This window comes from Panthera tigris, chromosome D1, assembly GCF_018350195.1.
Source record: "Panthera tigris isolate Pti1 chromosome D1, P.tigris_Pti1_mat1.1, whole genome shotgun sequence".
Taxonomy (NCBI): Eukaryota; Metazoa; Chordata; class Mammalia; order Carnivora; family Felidae; genus Panthera; species Panthera tigris.
This window is the reverse complement of record NC_056669.1, coordinates 13,412,652-13,432,825: the sequence shown is the minus strand read 5'-3', so window position 1 is coordinate 13,432,825 and position 20,174 is coordinate 13,412,652. Positions and strand designations below refer to the sequence as shown.

The 20,174-nt window shown below is 44.7% G+C and overlaps 1 protein-coding gene across 5 annotated transcripts in view; it reads left to right on the top strand.

Moving 5' to 3' along the window:
* Nucleotides 1–919: 919 nt before the first annotated feature.
* The window catches only part of CADM1 (cell adhesion molecule 1), a 329,180-nt gene continuing 309,925 nt past the window's right edge, over nucleotides 920–20,174 (top strand). For all 5 annotated transcript variants that reach the window (XM_042959431.1, XM_042959430.1, XM_042959429.1 and 2 more), the window contains exon 1: nucleotides 920–1,099. In XM_042959431.1, the coding sequence (XP_042815365.1) occupies nucleotides 964–1,099 (136 nt within the window). In that variant the 5' untranslated portion in view covers nucleotides 920–963. The remainder of the gene's footprint in view (nucleotides 1,100–20,174) is intronic.

Sequence of the window (20,174 nt, the reverse complement as noted above, 5' to 3'; positions counted from 1 at the left end):
ATAGAGGAGGGAGTGGGTTTGAGCCTCGAAGCAGGAAGATGGCAGACCCTATCCTCACACCCCCCGCCTCCGCCCTCCACCCCGAAGCCTTGACGGAAAAGATTTTTTTGTTGAATGTGTACAGTCGTAAATATATATTATTGCATATGTGTCAAATGTATTAAATACGCTAAGTATAAAAGCCAGGAAGGAGACCTTCAGCAAGCTGGGGAGCCTGAGCCGGCCCTCCTCGACCCACCTTTCCTGAAAATCTACCGCAAAGATACCGACTCGAAAATCCCAGAGCCCGACTAGGGCTCCTTTCTCCCAACTATGCCCTAGTCTACCGCTAGGTTGTTGAGCGGGCTCTCCCGCTCCGCCGGACGTGCAAAGCACGCATGCACTTCTCCCAGATTGTTTTGTCAATCCGGGGACCTGCATTCTCACTCTCCACTCCCGAACAGCCCCCGTTTCCCAAAGATCTATTCCTTCGGTGCAAGGTGAGTGACGGAAATTTGCAACGTGTGGTTTCCAGGCTAGATGCACTCGGTGTACCGCGCAGGGGAGCCTCCTAGGGAGATTCTCCAGTCGTCGGTCGGCTATAGCCATTGCTGTATACGTTCCTAATATAGGTGTACGGGAAGCGAGACCCGCCCCCTGGAGCCCGAGCCCCCACACGCCAGGCGCCCAGGAGAACACTTTTTCCTTGATCCCGGGGAAGCGAAAACGAATTTTAACATAAACATATTTGCATACGCCCCTCCCCTTGGCCCCGCCCCTAGGTGGCGCGGGCGCGCCGCCGAACGCCAGCGCCAGGGGGCGGGGTGGGGGAGGGGGCGAGTCCTCCGAGAGCCGGGTTGGGCTAGCGGCGCTGTGATTGGTCGGTCCGGACTCCGCCCCCGGTGCATGTCATTAGCATCTCATTAGTTGTCCGCTCGGGCTCCGGAGGAAGCCACCGCCGCCAGTCTGAGGCAGGTGCCCGACATGGCGAGTGCTGTGCTGCCGAGCGGATCCCAGTGTGCGGCGGCGGTGGCGGCGGTGGCGGCGGCGGCGGCGCCTCCCGGGCTCCGACTCCGGCTTCTGCTGTTGCTCCTCTCCGCCGCGGCACTGATCCCCACAGGTAGGTGTGGGCACCGGCCGGTTGGCCCTCTAAATCTCCTAAGGCACCCCAGTAGCCATAGCCGTGGAAGGGGGAAACGTTTCCATGACAACCTTCCCCCACTTCCTAAATCCGAATCCGAGGGAGTGTGGAGAGGAAACTCAGGGCTGAGATGGAAGGGGCAGAGGGGATCGGTGATCCCCTTCTCCCTTGCCCAGCTGGGTGGGAATTGGAGCCCTCAGGGATGGCTGCACCCACACCTTTTCTCCCCGGCTTGGCGCGGGGTGCGGAGTGGAGTGAGAATGGGGGGCCCGGGGGCTAGAGAATGTGGGAGAAGGGGATGGATGGAAGGTACCCCTCAACCTTCCGGACCCTCCCAAACTCGTTGTTGTCCCCGTAACTTGCAGGTCCTCCCGTCCCAGAGCTGCCCATTCGCCCCCACCTTTCCAGCGGGCCCCCTAATTCTCTATCCCCTAGACCTCCCCATGGCTGACTAGCAGCCGCCTCCAGCGTGATTTCTCACCGATCTACAGGACATCCCCAGACTTGTCTGGTCGCTCCTGCTGTCCCCGCGCTCTGCCTTTCTCCACCGTCCTCCGAACCGCGCGCCCCTCGTGTCTCCCTCCAGCCAGATCGCTGCCCTCCGCCCCCCCTCCCCCCGCTCCCGCCGCCCGGCTGCGGGGCTCCCGGGCCCAGCTCCAGGCAGGGAAAGTTCCTCAGGCCCGGCCCCGCGGAGCGGGGGCGGGGGGGGAGGGAAGGTTGCTGTCGCCGCCTCTGCGGGAAGGAGCCGGGAGCCCGCAGCCCGCCTGGGCCACGGCGTCCTCCGCCGCGAGTGGGGACGCCGGGTTCCCATGCTGCCGGTCCTTTTCGGCAGCCCTGGGGTGGTGGAGGGAGGTTCGCGGCCTCTGCGGCCAGGCGGGCACCCTGCGGGCCTCCGGGCGCCCCCTGCGTGCGGAGCTGTCTTGGGAATTTGCCCAGGGGCGGCTCTGCACGCCCGGCGCCTTCCCCGAAGACGCCGAGCACTCGACAGGAGCACGATGTGTGACTGCCCGTGTGCCGGGCGCGTTGGCGCGGTCGGGAAAGAAGAGGGCAGTGTTTGCTTTTGCTAACAAAAGGGAGCCGGAGCTCTTCCCCAGCGGAAAGGCTGGCCGCGCTGCACCCTGCCTCCCCTTCCCGCCACCGCCGCGCTCGGCTGCCGCGCGGCGTCCCCGCGCTCCCGGTCGCGGGCTGCGGGCTCCGGGCTGGGAGCGGGACCGAGAGGCACGGGGCCGAGGCGGGGGGCTGGGGTGCGGGAGGGGATGCAGCAGGGCTCCGCGCCTGCAAAGCCCCTCCTTGCAGCTTGGGAGCTGCAGGACCCGCGAGCAACAAGTGGCGGAGGACACCGAGAGCTCAGCCCCCACCTGCGGAGCCCCCGGCCGCGGCGGGCGCAGCGCTGGGGCCACCGTGCCTTTCCCGGGCGCCTCTCCGCTTGGGCTGTGCCTTTTGTTTACACGCTAGAGGACACACAGTTACGTAAACACCGCAGGAGACACGCTGTAGGAAATGGGGATGTCTGGGGTGCTGGCTTTGCGTTTGGGGGATGCCGGGTTGGTTGCTTTCCCCCGAAACAGGCTCGCAAGGGCGCTGGGCTTGGGGAACCTATCGGGGATGTATAGGGGTGGGAATCTGGCAGCTGCTCGGTTCCAGAGCTGAGGATTTTTGCTTCCATGCCTCTGCTTGTCTCCGGATGTTGTTTATGTGTTTTTCTTCTGTGAATTCTTAATTTATGAGTTACGAGATAATTGGGTTCAGCCTATGCCGGTGTGGTTACAACTTCATTTCGGGCGATGTCTCTGACTGGATGGGTTCAATAAAATGTTCCTGAAAGAGATCCCTCGTGCTGCTGCATTGTAAAAAGCGCCAGTGTCAGTTAAACGTGAGCGTGAGTAAAGGCTCGGTAACTGGCGCATAATAGAGGCAACAATAGACTTGTATTGGCTGCAAAAAAAGGGGGGGGGGAGCGCTGGTCGGGGATATTGCCATTTAACTAAAAATGGGAGCCGTGCAATGCCGCTCGGCAGCGGAGTAGGATTAGATTATACCTCCTGTCCCCAGCCTGCTCATTGACCGTACCGGGTAGTAGCGACAGTACTATATTTGTAACTATCTCGCGGTAAGAAGTTGCCTTCCCAGCGAGGGATGTCTGCAGACTCAGAAAGGAGCGGTCTGGAACTCAACCGTGCATGTCAAAGCTACAAGAAAATTCTGTTGCCAGTTACCATGGAAGCAGCTTCTTGCTCTTGTGTGCTTCCCTGTTTGTACGCTGGTTATCAGATTGTGTTCAAATTAGAAAGTAATTGGGTTTGATTTGTAGTGAGGGGATGAGATGACTTTCTTTCAATCTGCTTTTCCTCTTACGCCTTTTTTGGTGATGGGTTTGGGAAGGGGTCTTGGCCCAGCCCCCAGGTCCTGGGCATCCAGAGTAGACTTTAGGTGAGCACTGGGGACTTTGCTTCCTTAGTCCTCTCCCGTTAAGCTTTCTCAGAGGCCTGCAGGTACCACTGTCAGGTTAAAGAAACCTGTTGGTGTTGCCTTGTAACTTCATTAGGCGTGTTTCATTTACATCCTCCCTGGGAGAGCTATCCGGGGCCATTGGACAGTAGTAGATCCTGGTTCTGTCTTCCCCTGCAACTGGATCCATCTATCCCCTGGAAAAGATCTCCCATCTCTCCTGTGATGTTTGGAGTCAATGGATGTTAATGAAATGCAGCTAAAATGGGGTTGTGGAAACTCACTCCTCAGTGTAAATCACGCCTGTTATGTTTTAGGTGCATGCATGCTGCTGCTTCTCATCCCGAGTGAACCAGTGGTTGACTACCGTCCTCTTACCTTTTTTTAGCATTAGAGAGGATGGCTGATGGGTGGAGGTTTGTGATGGTGCCGGAAGCCCAGGGGCTGAGTTTTGCTCGTCCTGGCCTGTTGGGGCTTGTATACCGGGGATGGGGACTTTACAGAAGTGCCGCCCTGCTATTGTTGCCTTTCCCTGCATCAAATTGAATAGCCACAGGAGGGACTTGCACTTGTCTGTGATAGCTTTGATAAAATATCCCTCATTAATGCCACTTTATATTTACAGTGTGTCACTGGAGACGCACAAGGCTTCATTTAGTGACTTGTGTGACGAGACAAGCTTGCATTATTTGCCTGGGACATTTTGGAGGAACAAGAGGCCCATTGAGCAATCTTTTGAAATGAACAAATACGGAAAAAGGGGGGAATAAAAGAGCAGGCAGTTCCCTGGAACAAAGAGCTTTATTCATATGGATGTTGTACATGCTTTATGCAGTTTTCCCCAATGGCCCTCCTGGTGAAGGGGAGTGGGACAGGGAAGAAGCCTTACAAGCAGGACACTTTTGCTTCCTCCCTCACTTCCTGACTTCATATTCTTACCGACTTGGGCCTGGACTCCCTGACTGCTCGTCTTGCTCTACTCCCTCTAAAAGCCCAGAAGCTAACAGGTTCCCAGGTCTAAAAGAGAGATTTTGAAATGCTTTTTCCCAGCTCTGAATTTCAGCAGAAGATTGTGCTAGCTACCTGTTGAGACTCCTGGTCATTGGAGGACTTACTGGTTGAAGGGAAAGAGGTGTCACTTTTTTTTTTGACATGTGTCAAGAAGTGGTTTGAGAGAGAATGTCAGATCGGTAAGATATCTTGCAAACTCTAATGTTAGTCTTAACTATTTATTTTTAAAGAAATGCCGTAAACATTGAAATCCCCAGTCTTCAATATCATTAATGGTGCTCTTGGAGTTTTTGGTGGCTTTTGCCCGCACCCGGTACATTTTCGCCTCGTAACCTACGTGAATTTTTATAATTCCTTGGCCTGCATTGCTAAATGATTTTCAGGCTTTAAAAACTGGATAATATTGCTGTGAATATAAACTGTCTCATTCTCTGGGTTTTTGTAAGTGACATTTTAATACCTAATTGGCCACTTAGCTTTTACATTTTAAAAATGGGTGTGTGTGTGCGTGTGTGTGTGTGTGTGACAAAAGGCCTGTTTTTATGTGGGGAGATCTCTTAAATTGGGCCAAACTAATCTATGGTATCATTGGAATGGAAATTTACCAGCATGTGAAGAAAATTTATAAGAAATAAATCCTAAGGATTCAAATGCTATATCTCTTTCTTGTGAAGAATAGTACTGACCATTATGCTGGGCATTTTTCACTGAAAATCCAGCACAGAAAGGAGAAATCACACAGCGACATCTGTTGCAGAATTGAAAATTTGCTGCTTTGAGTTGGGAGCAATTAGTCCCATATAAGCGCCTAATGGTATCAGTCAGTGTGTATGCGCACTCATACAGATGTGTATATCTATACACACATGTGTACGTATATATGCGTGTATACAGACACTCACCCAATACAATATTCATGTTCACCTTGCCATGTATTTAATAGAAAATGGAACATTACACCAAAGCTGCTTTTTCTTAGTACCTGTTGAGGAACTAGAGATTCTTATAATCATGGAATTTTTGCAAAGGGAAGGATGTTAAAAATCATCTGGTGAAATCTCATAATTTTATAGCGAGGCAGCCAAAGCCCACAGAGAAGGACCCTGCTGATCGTGGAACTGAGGATAAGTCAGTTACCCAGCCCGGCCCCTGGGAGCAGGCCCCTTGATGTCAAGTCAGCAAACCTTCTGTTCCACCTCCCAGCAGGGATACCCCAGTGAGGGATGTGGATCATGGGTAGAACTGTATCTTGGCTAAGGCTAGTTTATATTGAGAAGACAGCAAGATTAATTGTTGTTCTAGGTAATAAACCCCTGGATCAGAGGAGTGACCTCTGAGATAAAAGGACCAGTTCTTGGTAAGGTTGTCTTTGGTATTGACAAATGATTCTGAAATCTGTGGACTTTATTTGGCAGTTACAACATGAATGTCGTCCAAAGCACCTTCATAGGGGAGGGCTCCTGGATTTGTGTCACTGCAGTAAGTCAGATGTGTGAGAACTGGGCTTCAGAAGCCGCAGCTTTTGATTTTTAAACTCTTGATTTGTCTTTTCAAGGATTAATAGTAACAGTAGAACTAGTTCCATGTAACGAAGGAAAAAAGGAAGGATCCTTAAGTCAAGAACAAGAACACCGCTTGATTTTCTTACCAGGTATTTGTCCCTTTTCTTTTAAGCAGAGAGAGAGCTGAGGACAACTTTTTTTTAACATTTTTTTTTAAATTAAAAAAAATTTTTTTTGTTAGTTTTCTTTAATTTTGAGAGGCAGAGAGAGACAGAGCGTGAGTGGGGGAGGGGCAGGGAGAGAGGGAGACACAGAATCTGAAGCAGGCTCCAGGCTCTAAGCTGTCAGCACAGAGCCCGACACAGGGCTCAAACCCACGAACCGTGAGATCATGACCAGAGCTGAAGTTGGACGCTCAACCGACTGAGCCACCCAGGCGCCCCAGGACAACTTTTTTTAAAGTAAAGCAAAAAACAAAAACAAAAACAACTGTGTTTGCAAGATGACTTTTTTTTTTTTACGTTGCTCATGTTTTGTTTATTTTTCCATTTTATTATGGAGATTTCCAAATACATGCAAGAGTAGAGAGAGTGCCATAATTAACCCCGTGTGGAAGTCACCCAGTTCAGTAAATTATCCACCAGTGGTCAGTCTGTCCTCTGTACGCTTCTTCCTCCGCTCCCCAGAGTCGTTTAAACAAATCTTGGACATCCTATCATTTCTTCCATCATTTACTTTAGAAAGATTATCCTAAGATACAGTCACCTTTTCCCCGTCTCTCATAATCACAGTCTCATGAACTGAACGTACAGCTTCTCAACTGGTATACAGAATTTTGGCCCTGCCCGTGCTTTGCCAAGGTAGAGTGAAGGCTTATGCTGGTGGGAAAAGCTGAGGCAGAAACAAGAGAAGCCAGAGCGCAGATTACTGTCTGCAAGGAGACCTTTTCGTGTGGTTTGGTTTATTTTGAGCAAGGTTTTGTTTGGATCGGATAAGATGAGTTTTATTGTTGTGTAAATACGGTTGTGTAAATATGCCGTAATTGTAGCTAATCTCTCGACTGTGGCAGGCTATGGAAAGCACCCATGGAGAGATTGGCCATTTCCAGTTGTTCTCATAATGAATACTCTCCATCCGAGGACTTCTGTAGGCAGGGCTATTTTAGTTTGATGGTTGTGAGATATACCTCATTCATGTATTTATCTTTAAATGCCTCCATGGTAGAAATGCCTTTGCATTTTGTGAATATATGACTTAAAAGAAAAAAAATGTCTTTTCTCATCTTGAAGTGGCTAAATGCTACTTTCAGCCTGTGTTCTGTAACCAAAGTGATCACAAAATGCCTTCTTTGGTGTGGGAAACGCAGACAGCAAGCTGTAAGTACCTTGTTTTTGCAGGATGGGGGTAGGAGAGAAAAAGTTACTATTTGTCCTTCTCAATATTTGCCCCGTTGATTTAAAATAGGAATTTCGTAATTTCAGCTACAACTGTTGGAACGCTTTAGTGTTAATTTATGAACTTCTTTGGTTTAGGGGAAAATAGGTTGGTTCCATTTTCCAAGGTTCGTGAAATGTGAGGGCGTGTGTGCGTGTTAAGAGGTTCTTGCTCAAATGTATTTAATGTGGACTATAAATCTGAAGCATTTGGTTTTTTGGTTTCCAGCCAAACAAGTAATTACACATGAGATGGTTTTGAGGGGTCTGAGCATTCCTGGCCAGGTGAAACCCGCCTCCCGCACCCCTCTTCTGAGTTGGCCACCGCACAAGAAAAGCTCAAAGGAATGCCTACATTCGCGGATTGGGGAGCGCCACCAAAATTGAATAAAAAGCCTTTGTTTGGAAACCATCAATGAAGGAAGGGACCCACTGGAATGTTTGTAATTACAAGTGGCACCTCCTTGTTTAAATTTCAGAAGCCACAGTTTCTTTTTCAGAGATTTAAATTGCAGGCTCTAGCCAGCAGCTGCTGTTGTGGTTAATGGGCAGTTTCTCTTTGAAGCTCTTCCAGTGCTGGTTCTCAAAAGCTTTGGTGCAGTTGGCCTTGAACTAGGGTTAGAAGAAAGGGAGCTGGAGGTATTTATATACATGCCCAGCAAAAGTGACGTGTGGCCTTTATTATTACTCAAAAGAGCACCTTGGCGGCAAGGTTGAGAGGAAGCAGCACTAAGGAAAGTCTGCTATGACTGACAGGTGTCTTGAATGGGGTGATTATCTTAAGAGAGATGCGGGGTGGGTGGGGAAAATTTGTTCTCTTAGTAGATGTCTTGTTGGAATATAGTCATTTGACCCAACGTTTTGATCTAGATATTTCAGAAATGTTAAATAGTCTTGAAATGAAAGCGTCGTGATATATATTTAAATGCTACTTGGTGTTTGAAGATGGTATACCAGTGACATGGGCTTTTAAAAATGCCTAGAATAAGTATCTTGCCCTTGGCAGGCTTCCTTGGTAAGGTAGGCGCTCGCTCTCCAGCCATCCAGTCCTGGACCGCAGTGTCAAATTGGAATTAAGTTGTGAGGTCCCTGGAGGGGGGCAGGGAGGAATCTGCCTAAAAAGGGTTCACCCGCCCCATCTCTCCCATTGTCTGTATCCTACCGCTCGCCACTTGGCTAGGACGAACGTAGAAGTTACCATGTCAGAAGAGGAACCTTTCATCTTTCCTGTCGTAGGTATCAACTTTTCTCAAAGTGTCCATTATTGCAAATGACACCACAGCCGTCCTGGTCTCCAGGGCCCTGAAATTTGGAGTCTTTTTTTTTTTTCTCCCCCCCTCTCCTTGGTTTTCACTCTTGGACTGAAATAAAATGGGGCTGATTGTTTCTCCACGACATTCTTTCTCCGGAAGCCTCCACGTCCTCTCTAAACCATGTTTTATTAGCAGAAGCTTCCCAGCCAATTCCCCTGACTCCAGCCTCCACCAGTCAGGACATCAGTCCACCTACCCGTGTTGTGATTCTTTTCTGGACATGGTCATGACACTGCCCTTCCAGAAAACCTAATCTCAAATTCTTGCTTCTCACGTCGGATTCACAATCCACCTTGTTCTGTCTTTCTCTTTCTTGTTCCTTCCTTAACTGCTTTCTCAGTCCTCCTCTAATTGCCCTCATTTCTTGTTACTTTTCTAGCCCTTTCCTGATGGGACTGGAAGACAGGTGCTTCTCTGTTGAACCAAGGAAGAAAGTGTGGTTTTGCTACCAGCCTTCAGCTAGTTGTCTTTGCATGAAACTGCGCTCTTAACCTGCTTTTCACTCAACTGTTTTGGTTTACAGGTATGGGCTCTGCTGATTCTCCTCGCCTCCCTTGCATATAAACATCTTCCCTTCGCAGCTTCTGGTTTAACTAACATGTGCTTATCTGTACCCCGACACAGTCCTTTCTTTTTCTGCTTTGTAGGTATATATGTGAATACGTTTCTCTACCGTAAGCTGAAGTGTGCAGATATTGTGGCCATTATCTGAGCGACAATTTTAAACAACCGTGTGCTGACGGTGCATTGAGCCGGTTTGGTGATTCGCCTTCGAATATGGGCACTTACTAACAGCACGAAAATGGTGTAATTGACCTAACAAATTACACGCTGGCAAAGTAAGACTTTCAGACAAAAAGTCCAGTCTTTAGGAGTGGGAAGACTTCAGAAGGGTCAGAGTGCCAGGGAGCAGTGCACTTGGCATCAATGAAATGTACCCCTCTGAAGATGATCCAAGAGATATACCACCTTAGAAGAGTGTTTGGTGCTCATGTTCACAATGTCTGGTTACTAAGAAGTACCTACCTGGGGAGCCAGAAGGACAGTGTGCTAAAACCCGGGCCTTTTAAATAGCTTTGACTTTGGGGGCAGTCCTGCCTATCTAAGCTCTGTCATCTCTAGTATCAGAATGGTCGCATTTTAGTTGATCACATAGACCTGTACGCTGTCACTCGCTTAAGAAAAAAAATGAAACCTTTGTTTTTCAGTCTAACTGCTAATCTCATTATATATTATATTTAAAAACATTTCTATTATATCTTATTTTTTAGAGAGAGAGAGAGAGAGAGGGAGAGAGACAGAGGGAGCATGCATAAACCGGGGAGGGGGCAGAAGGAGAGAGAAAGAGAATCCCAGGCAGGCTCCACTCTCAGCATGGAACCTAATGTGGGGCTCGATCCCCAACCCTGGGATCGTGAGCTGAGCTGAAATCGAGAGTCGCATGCTCAACTGAATGAGCCAGTCAGGTGCCCCTAATCTCATTATCTTAAGGATTTTTTTCAAAGCCTTTGTCTGATAATATTATCTGCCACTGTTTTTCCCTTATTGTTTTTCCTTGTCTGGCATCCTTCCTTTGCAGCGTTCAGAGCTTGCTGGTAGAAGGTTCTATACCATGATAATTCAGTGATATGAAAACACTTGTTTATTATGGAGTGTTTGCGGATAGTGTTGGGAAAAGGTTGTATGTCCAAATGTGGTCTGTGTTTGGCTCTTTGCTGAATATGCCTGTGATAAGCCAAGCTACCCAGCCTAGAAGTCACCAGCTTGATTCACTCTTCTGAATAGCAAAGGAGCATGGCTTCATTCCTCTTACAGAAACCTTTCCTTAAACAATGAAAACTTCATAGATAGGAAGAAAAAAAACCCCAAGTTAATTTAGTACTAAATTACCGCTCAAATGGTTTTATCTCTTAAAAGGTTCAAGTACAGATTAGCTTAAATGACACTGAACTTCACTTTTCCTTGTGCGTATCTTGTGAGCACACATCATTGTGAAGAGACCTCTGTCTGCTTTCTTTTAGTTTTGTTAGTAATCACATGAATGTTAGTCGCTGCTTTTTTTCCTTTTCTGAAGCAAATCTCTCCCATCTCTGGGCCAGATTGGCAAACGGTGTACCCAGTTTAGGTTACAGAATACTAAAACCTAGTGCTTTAGTCATGAGTGAAAAACAGCAAAAGCAGCCTAGTTTATAGGGTGTTAAAAAATAAAATAACCTGTATATGAATGCACCTGAGAAAGACGTATTTTATACATATGACTTTTTAAAGAAATATTTACTTATTTTGAGAGAATGAGCGAGCAGGAGAGGTGCAGAGGGAGGGAAAGAGAGAGAATCCCAAGCGGGCTCCACGCTGACAGCACAGAGTCCGACTCGGGGCTGGAACCTGTGAATGGTGAGATCATGACCTGAGCCGAAACCAAGAGTTGGACGCTTAACCAACTGAGCCACCCAGGCGCCCCCACGTCTGGCTTTTATTAAGACAGTCACTACTCACGGATAGGGGCTAGGGGTTACGCCTGGCTGCTGCTACTACTGTAAATCCCTTACGTGTTCATGGCAATACTGAAAAATACCAGGCTGAAAGAATTGATTCAGGATGTACTCAACTCTCTTTAAGGTGAAACTGAAGAACGAAGTGGCAGCAAGGTCCCATCTGGAGCTGAACGTTCTTTGGAAGTAAATGGAATCATCCAGTCTCCTTGGAGAAACTGGCAGTGATTATAATCTCAAAAAAATTTTTTTTTTAATTTGCGTGCATGTGCAGGCGCGCGCACAAGAGAGAGCACCCAGGGGAAGGGGGGCAGAGGGAGGGAGGGAGGGAGGGAGAGAGAGACAGAGACAGAGACAGAGAGAGAGAGAGAGAATCTTAAGCAGGTGCTACACTCAGCCTGACGCAGGGCTCAATCCCACAACTCTGGGATCATGATCTGAGCGGGAATTAAGAGTCGGACACTTAACTGACTGAACCATACAGGAGCCCCTCAAATTTTGGGGCTTTTCAACACAGACAGGAATTTTTAATTTTACTCAGCCTCTTATATTTTATATTCTACATTTAAATCAATAACTTGGTATTTTCTGTAACTAACCCATAAGGCATTTGGTAGAAAAATGGGAATTTAAACATTATTTTTAAAATAAGTATCTGCTTTTATTTGTTTATTAAAATTTTTTTTTAAATGTTTATTTATTTGTGAGAGAGAGAGAGAGAACACAAGCAGGGGAGAGACAGGGAGAGAGGGAGACACAGAATCCGAAGCAGGCTCCGGGCTCCCAGCTATCAGCACAGAGCCTGTCGTGGGGCTTGAACTCACAAACCCCAAGATCATGACCTGAGCCGAAGTCGGATGCTTAACTGACTGAACCACCCAGGTGGCCTGAGTTACCTTCTTTTATACCAAGCATTGTGTTAGGCACATTTATAGTTGAGTATGCTGGTCCCTGTCTTCCAGAGGGTTGTCGTTTATTTTTTCTTAACTTTCATTTTGGAAAAATGTTAAGACCACAGGAAAGTTAAAAGGAAAGTATCATGAATGCTTGTAAACCCCTTACCTAGATTCATCAAGTGTTAACATTTTGTTCGTTTGCTTTACCTAGCTCTCTGAATTGTGCATACTCACCTATCTCTTTTCCTGTTTTTTTCTGAACTGATACTTCAGCACGGAGCTCCAACTCCCGAGAATAAAGGCATTTTCCTATGTAGCTTCAGTGCCTTATTACGCTCAAGGAGTTTAGCACTGATTCCGTAATATTATGTAATACCTAGTCTATATTCAAATTTCCCCATTTGTTCCATTGATAGTCTACATATGTGTTTCTTTGTCTTTAGAATCTAAGGCATCTTTTGCCTTCCACCTTTTTAGGTTTTTTTTTTTTAAGGAGTTGGGGGTGGGTGTGTGTGTCTCTGATGGCATTGATATTTTGTTCATTCCAGAGCTGATGTTTTGTAGAGTGTCTCACAGTTCCACAGATGGATCATTTCCTCATTGTCTGATTCAGATTATAGTCATAGTCAAGAACACTGCATAGCTGATGGTGACACGTTCTTATAGCCCCACCTCAGTTTGTCCTATATGTGGTGATGGTAAGTTTGATCCCTTGGTTGATGATAGCAATTTAGTTACTTAGTTTAGGTGGACTTAGAGATTTCTCCATTTTTATCCCTTGGTAGTAAGTAATTTGGGGGATATTTTGAGACTGAAAATCCTGAAAATCTCGAACAAAACTTCACTTAGTGGTTTTGGCAGAAGTGATAAACCTTGTCTAAATCAAATATCACGTTGGTGGTTACAAAATGGTAATTTTTCTAATTCTGTCATTTCTCTGTATCAAGTAGAAGCATTCTTGTTTAAAGAAGAACTTACCGTTCCCCCTCCTCTCCTCTTTTTTGAAAATCACAGTGGACTCATAGATTTAAAAAAGAAAATTCAGTGTAGTATATTTCATTACCCTCACATTTGGCGGGTGGGAACCCCCTCAGTCTGGCTGTTTCCTTTTGATATATCTCCTTTAATTTTTAAGTGCTTTTTTTATTTTATGCTGTAAGAAAATGTCTAAGCTCATGTTGTATTTTCCCTGCCCTAGACCTGGAATCAGCTATTTCTCCAAGAAGTCTTGGCTCCTTTTAGCAGAGGAGTGGTATTTCAGTTCCAAGGCGGTGTGCTAGTCTCTCTTGACTTCACGCTTCAGTGGATAGAACTAGGATATATATGTGTATATTTTTATAGTATATAAAGTAGTATATAAAATAGCACATATAGTATGTAAAAATAAATAATACATTTATTATCTATTATAATATACATTTAATAATTTAAATAATATTAAAAACATTTACTTATATTAAATATATTTTATTTATATTAATTTATATTGAATAAATATAAGTATATTCCACAATAAGTATATACTTATTTATAACTTTATACTATATATATATATATATATATATATATATATATACACACACACATTATCTATTGGTCTATATCAATTAGAGTATAGTACCCCAATGTTCTTTTTCTCCTTGTCCTGTTCCTTATTTGTATCTTTCTTTTCCCGTGGTGAGAACCTTGGTTCCCAGCCATGCCAATGTCTTAGAATTAATACAAAAAAGTTTTGAAATGACTCTGTCAAGACCACTCTAGACAACGAACCTACCAAATAAAGTTCAATAATATTTGCCATTCTTTTTGCCTTTAATATAAATCCCACAGAGGATAGACAAAGTACTGTATTTACAAGGTCACAAATTAGTTCCTTCTGTGTGTGTGTGTGTGTGTGTGTGCGTGTGTGATCAATTAGATCTATAAATGTATACTTAGGGTCATTTCTGTTTATATTCAATTTCAGGTTTTTTTTTTTCTAAACCTGTTGATTGAGTGATATATTTTGAACATGTGAATCATTAACATGGCTCAAAAATCAAAACTGTGTAAGCCTTACTCCCTTGCGTGTGTTTTCTGGCCCATTCCCACTTATCTTCCCATAAGAGCCAATTTCATTCTTTTTTCATAGATCCTTCCAGGTTTTCCTTTTGCAAAAATAATAGGTAGAGTTGTCTTTTAAAAATACTTTTCCACAGTCTTTGTTAACATCTGCCTATACCCTTTTTCCTTATTAGGAAAATCCTCGGCTCCCATATTTATTTTGATGATTTCCCGCCATTTGGCTTTATTTTACTTAGAAGCCTTTTTTTGGTTTTTTTTTTTAACCTTATTTTCATGTCTCTTCCATTTCATCCTTCCAGGGTAATGTTCTTCTTGGGTCGTTGGGAGAATTCTGTACCTGTTTTTTCATTTAATTCACCAGATTACTTGCAGGAAAATAGGGACTGCCCCTTTCCCTATAATGCAGTGCGTGTCTGTGATGTTTAATAACCTGGCTTCTCATCAGTCTTTCTTGACTCTTCTTTTCATCCATTAAATTGGCAAATCTGTATCTCAAGCCTCGATGCCCTCTCCTTCTTCCCACCCTGTTTTGTCTTGTTTTGGTTTTCCAGTTGTGGCATACGTACTGTAAAATTCATAGCCTTTTGCACTGAAACCTCAGCCCATGTTCTAAAACTGCCTACTGGACGTCTCAGTCCACAGATACTTAGTTCCACGGTTAGCTCAAAAAATATTAATGACAAACAGAAGCTGTCATTCATTTAGTGTTTCCACCCTAGGAGTAGTTCTGTCTCTTGCCTCGTTTTACAGATGAGGGAGCAGAGACGATGATAGGTCCCTTGTCCAAGAGGCTTAAGTAATAAAGTGGCAGAACCAGTTGTGTCTTCAAAACCTGTACTTTTGAACAATTAACTATTTTTTTTTTTAATTCAAGATGTCTAACACTGAGCTCAGCTTCTTTCCTCCCCAAACCTCCCTCTGTCCTGTATTTCCTGTCTTGATGCAGGGTACCACCATCTACCCAATGGGTTAAATAAATCTGGAAGACCTCTTAGAGTAGTCCTCCTTTGCTGTCCCCTGCCTGTCTGTAAGTTACCAAGTCTTGCTTCTCTCTTGCATGCCCTCTATTTCACCACCAGTGTCTGACTTTACCCTCATCCTTGTTTTACAGATGAGGAAGTAGTTATACGCTGATGGAAGAGCCCCTTAATTGGCCCATTTACCTCTAGTCTCGTCCCTTGTAGTGCATCCCTAACACTGGTGTTTAGGCAGATCTTGGTAAAACACACCTTAGATGATCACTTTCATGCTTAAAATCATGCTTTAAATGTCTTCTTGGCACCTTGACGATAAAGCTGATGCTCTTACAGCCTGGCCTACAGTGCCTTTCTTCACTTTCTGTCTTTCTCTCCAGCTCATTTTGTGTCAGCCTCACTCACCGCGTTCTTCTCGCTAGGTCTTGCTCAAGGTGCTACCCCCCATGTTGTTTACTTTAGCGAAGTAAACGTGTCCCGGATGTGCCATGCTGTCAGGCCTTTCCCTTTTTTATGTCTTCTGCCGTCTACCGAAACACTCTTGTCTATATGGCTGATTCTGACATGGCTGTTGAGAGCCACTTCGAGCACCGATTCCTCAAGGAAACTTAACTGTGACCTTTCAGGTGGATTATGTGCCTTTTCTGTGTGTCCTTCTTCAGCCCTTCCCTAAAGGGCTTTATCTGACTTAGCTTCTTCCTTCCTGTTAAATGTGTTTCTCGGATTGCCCCGAATTCTTTCTCTACACCTGTGCATTTTGTATTTGTCCAGTGGTTTCCACCAACAGAAATGTTCCACTCTCTGGGCTTCCGTGTCAGCACGAAGATCCAATCCAGTGTTTCTTTTCAAATCTTACGCGATTTCCAGCCTGAATGTAATTTTTTTTTTTTCAGCTTCCTTTACAACTTCTCTAGCCATTCCGTGACATTGAACACTTCCTACCTTATTATAAGTTGACATGTGCCCAGGGGTATGTGTTTTTCAGTACTTCCGTAGGAGGGACTACTTATTCATCTTCGCATCCTCAACAGCATGGAGCACAATGCCTTACCTGTATGTACTATGTGCTCAGTAAACATTTGTTGAGTCTGTGAATGGGTTGGAAATTAGGTATGCATGGTCTGTTAAACCATTTCTAGCTCTTTCAGCATAAATGTGAACAGAGAATATGATATTAATTCAGTCTTGAAGACCAGTATAAAGATGATCACTGCACAGGTTTTTTGTTCATGTCCTTTTTTTCTTCCTCTACTATGTGATTTCCAATATATATACAGCTTATCTTTCCTCCTTTGTTATGGATACTGGTAGCTGGAGTATATAATTTGCACTAGGCCTTTGGGTTAACGAATGTAGTTTAGTGGTTACCTTGCTATCAGCTTTTAGAAGGAGAATTCTTACAAGTTGTTTGTTCTCTCATAATGGATGAAGAGCTATCAACATGCCTGACTTTTTCATAGCCTGAAGGACTGACTTCTAGTGTGTTTGTTCATACCTGGTTGTTGGGCAATTGTTGGAGAGGTTTAGATAGACTACCAGTCCAGATAAGAGAACCTCTTTCCATTTATTGAATCACTTCACAGTCCGGGGATGGCTGGACTTTGAGTCATTGTGCTGCCATACTGGCACTTCATAGTTGAGGCCACAAACCAAGGAACTTACCTCTGAGGCCTTCTGCTTCTCCTCACCTCAGTGTTCATGAGAGTCTTGTCTTAAAAGTGAGATATATTCTCAGGAGAGGCATGGTGAACTTAGGGAAATTTAAACCTCAGGGCAACAGTTTTTCTTGTACAGTAATAAAGATATATGTGGAGTCAGTGGCTCCAGGATCAAAAAATAGATCTCAGTAGTCGGATCAAACGTGAGAAATGGCTTGTTGCTGGGTTTCACAAAAAATGGGTTGGGTGAGGCCGTCTGTCTTTTGAAGATGCTTCCGCTGTTTGCGTGGCTCTGTCGTTGGTGCTAACGTGTGGCAAAATTAAGCGTATTTGCCTATGATAGATCTAGTTTTAAACAGAAAGGTTTCCTGTGGGCCTCACATGGAAGATGGGAGAGATTTCATATGCAGGCCGAGGAGGAGAGAGTGTGCTAACATCACCTTTTAATTTAAGAGAAGTTTGGAGTTTGTTCTTTCCTGTGAACATAGAGGTGGAACCCACTCTAACCAGAGTTTATTGCTGTAATATTTTTTAAATGCATTTATGACACTGATCTATCTGTGACCTTGTAAAGGCGTTTTTAGTGGGAGGGGGTAGCCAGCCTTTTTTCTCAGTGTCATAAGTGATGTCTGTTCAATAACTCTAACTTCCTGACAGTCCTGGGAGGGGGCGGAGGACCCATCATAACTTGTTTTTTATGGCCTATTTCTAAAGTGTTCCTTCATATTCACATCCATTCATTGAGACTTCTTTTCTCCCCGCCTGAGGCAGGCATCCAGCCTAGTCTGTGTTTGGTGCTTTAAATGCTTTGAGTTATGGAGAATCATAGCATTTTATCGACGCTCCCCTTGTAGCTGTATAGCTCTGTGTTGTCTCAGGTTACACGGCTGGCATTTCTGAGGCATTGTGGGTGGACCATTGCAATTAGTTGAGGTTTCGACTGGGATCACCTATCTGCCTTGATTTCTAGCATGTGACATTCTTCTCCCCCCCCCCCCCCCCCCCCCTTTTGGGTAGACATCTTTTCAGGGATTGCCTTCTTAAGGAATCCTTCAAGTTGCGGTCATTAAACCCTTCCTTTCCACCATTAATCTTGGTAAATATATCTTTATCAGCATGACCTAGTGTCAAGTGAATGATTTGATAACAATATTCAAGAAAAATTATATCTTTGAAATACAAATTTTGTCGGTGCGTTAACGTATAGTATATGATTGGTATTAACTCACGAAAAAGAAGAGATTAGTTAATCAATTTCTTCTAGAATTAGGTGGTTAATGCTTCAAGCATCCTCTATTTAAAAGCAATTGCTTCTAGGTCCTGTTGGCAGGATTGCTTATTTCATTATTCTGGTCATTTGCATGAAAACAAATTGATGATTCTTTAAATAACTATCCCGTTTCAGTTTTCTTTTCCTCTTGAAATGTTATTCCTCAAGCGTTCCATTCCATTCATGCTGTTGTATGAATCAGGCCTAGAAAGTTAGAATTTCAGGCTAAAGTAGTAGTAGAATTTCCCTTCACGTCTTTTTTAACCAAAATTGATCTCCCATTTTCATATTAATTTACCCATGATTATATCTTTTTATCCCTGTTTCATAAGGTGAACACATACAGAGTTCTGCTTTAATAGAATATTTTTCAAGGTTTTAGGATTTTTTTTTTAAATGAGGTCATCACCTTGAAGATTGTGACCTGAACTTTTCGTGAACTAAAGGAGAAAGAAAAGGATAGACTTAAAAAAAAAAAATGAATATATAATCTCCTTATAATGGAATAAGTGATCAGCGCTGATTCATTTCATAATACTTACCTGGTGCTAGCTCCCAAAGCACTCTACCATTTCAGTGAGAGAAGTTCCACATTTATACTTTGGATCGCCAAAGGATTCTCTTTGAAATGGTGCTTTTCGAAAAAGATTTGGAGACCACTAGCCTAAACAGAATGAGTCCTTTTGGTTCAAAACAAGGCTGGAGAGAATGACACCCAGTTGACTGGAGAGCCCATCAGGGGTGGGGCCAAAGCCATGGGCATTAACAAGGAATGCTCGGTTGTCTCCTCTTTCCTCTCTTCCTAGTCTTTGTGGGGCCCCAGAAGGTGTGAGGGTGGCCACAGCAGAGAACTGGATAAGGACCTGAGATTTCAGACCCCCGTCCTCTCGTCCTCTCTGTCTTTCCATCGGGGTACATAATGGAGGGAGCTGGCAGGGGGTTGGAGTGCAGTTCTGAAACCTAGTGCTGAAAACTTGGGGACGAAAGAGGTGAGAGGAAAGGAGATTCCGGCTTGAGGGAGAATCACGTGAATCAAGGTTTACAGGTAAGAAAGCTAAAACGGAGTGTGAGGTGGGATTAAGGAAAGAGAGCTGGTGATAGATTGTGGAAGAACTTTGAATGGCAAATTTAGATTTAATTCAGGGGGTCATTTGGAACTGTTGAAGAGTTTTTGGGGAGTGAAGTAACATGAAATTGATGCTCTAGGAATGTGAATCTGGCAATGGTCTGTGCTTAGATTGAAAATGAGAGGTGGGGAGGAGGTGTGCCTGGGTGGCTCATTCGGTTAAGCATCCAACTTCGGCTCAGGTCACAATCTCATGGCTTGAGAGCCACACATGTGCTTTGGGTCCTCTGTCTCCCTTTCGTTCTGCCCCTCCCTTGCTCATTTTCTCTCTCTCTCTCTCTCTCTCTCTCTCTCTCTCTCTCTCTCCCTCCCTCCCTCTCAGATATAAATAAACAAACATCAAAAAAAAAAAAAAAGAAATGAGAGATCACTTAGTGGTGTAATAGTTCAAGTAAGACTTAATGAAAACTTGAACTAGGGCAGTCAAGGAGGAATGGAGGTGGAATTGACTGGATTCGATGGCTGACTAGAAATGGGGGTGAGAGAAAATAAAAACTAGAAGTGAAGATGTGCTTTGATTTCGAACTTGATTAGCTTAAGGGAACAGCTATTCCAATACACAGAAATAAAAATGTCATATGATGGGTTTAATGAGGGAAGACAGTGAGCTTGGTCTGGGGATATATTAAACTTGAGCTACTAAAAGAACATGGAAATACTTAGAAGGTAGTTTGAAATGTGATCCTTGAGTTTAGAAGAGAAATTGAGAGCAGAGCTAGAGATACAGATTTGAAAGTCACCTGTAAAGAGTTGGTAACTGACGTTCTACATTGTGCGTTGATGCACTTACTTAGGTGACACACCCATACTGCAGTACTGATGTTTGCCTGACAGTGAGTGAGGTTCCGGAGATGAGCGAATGGCAGA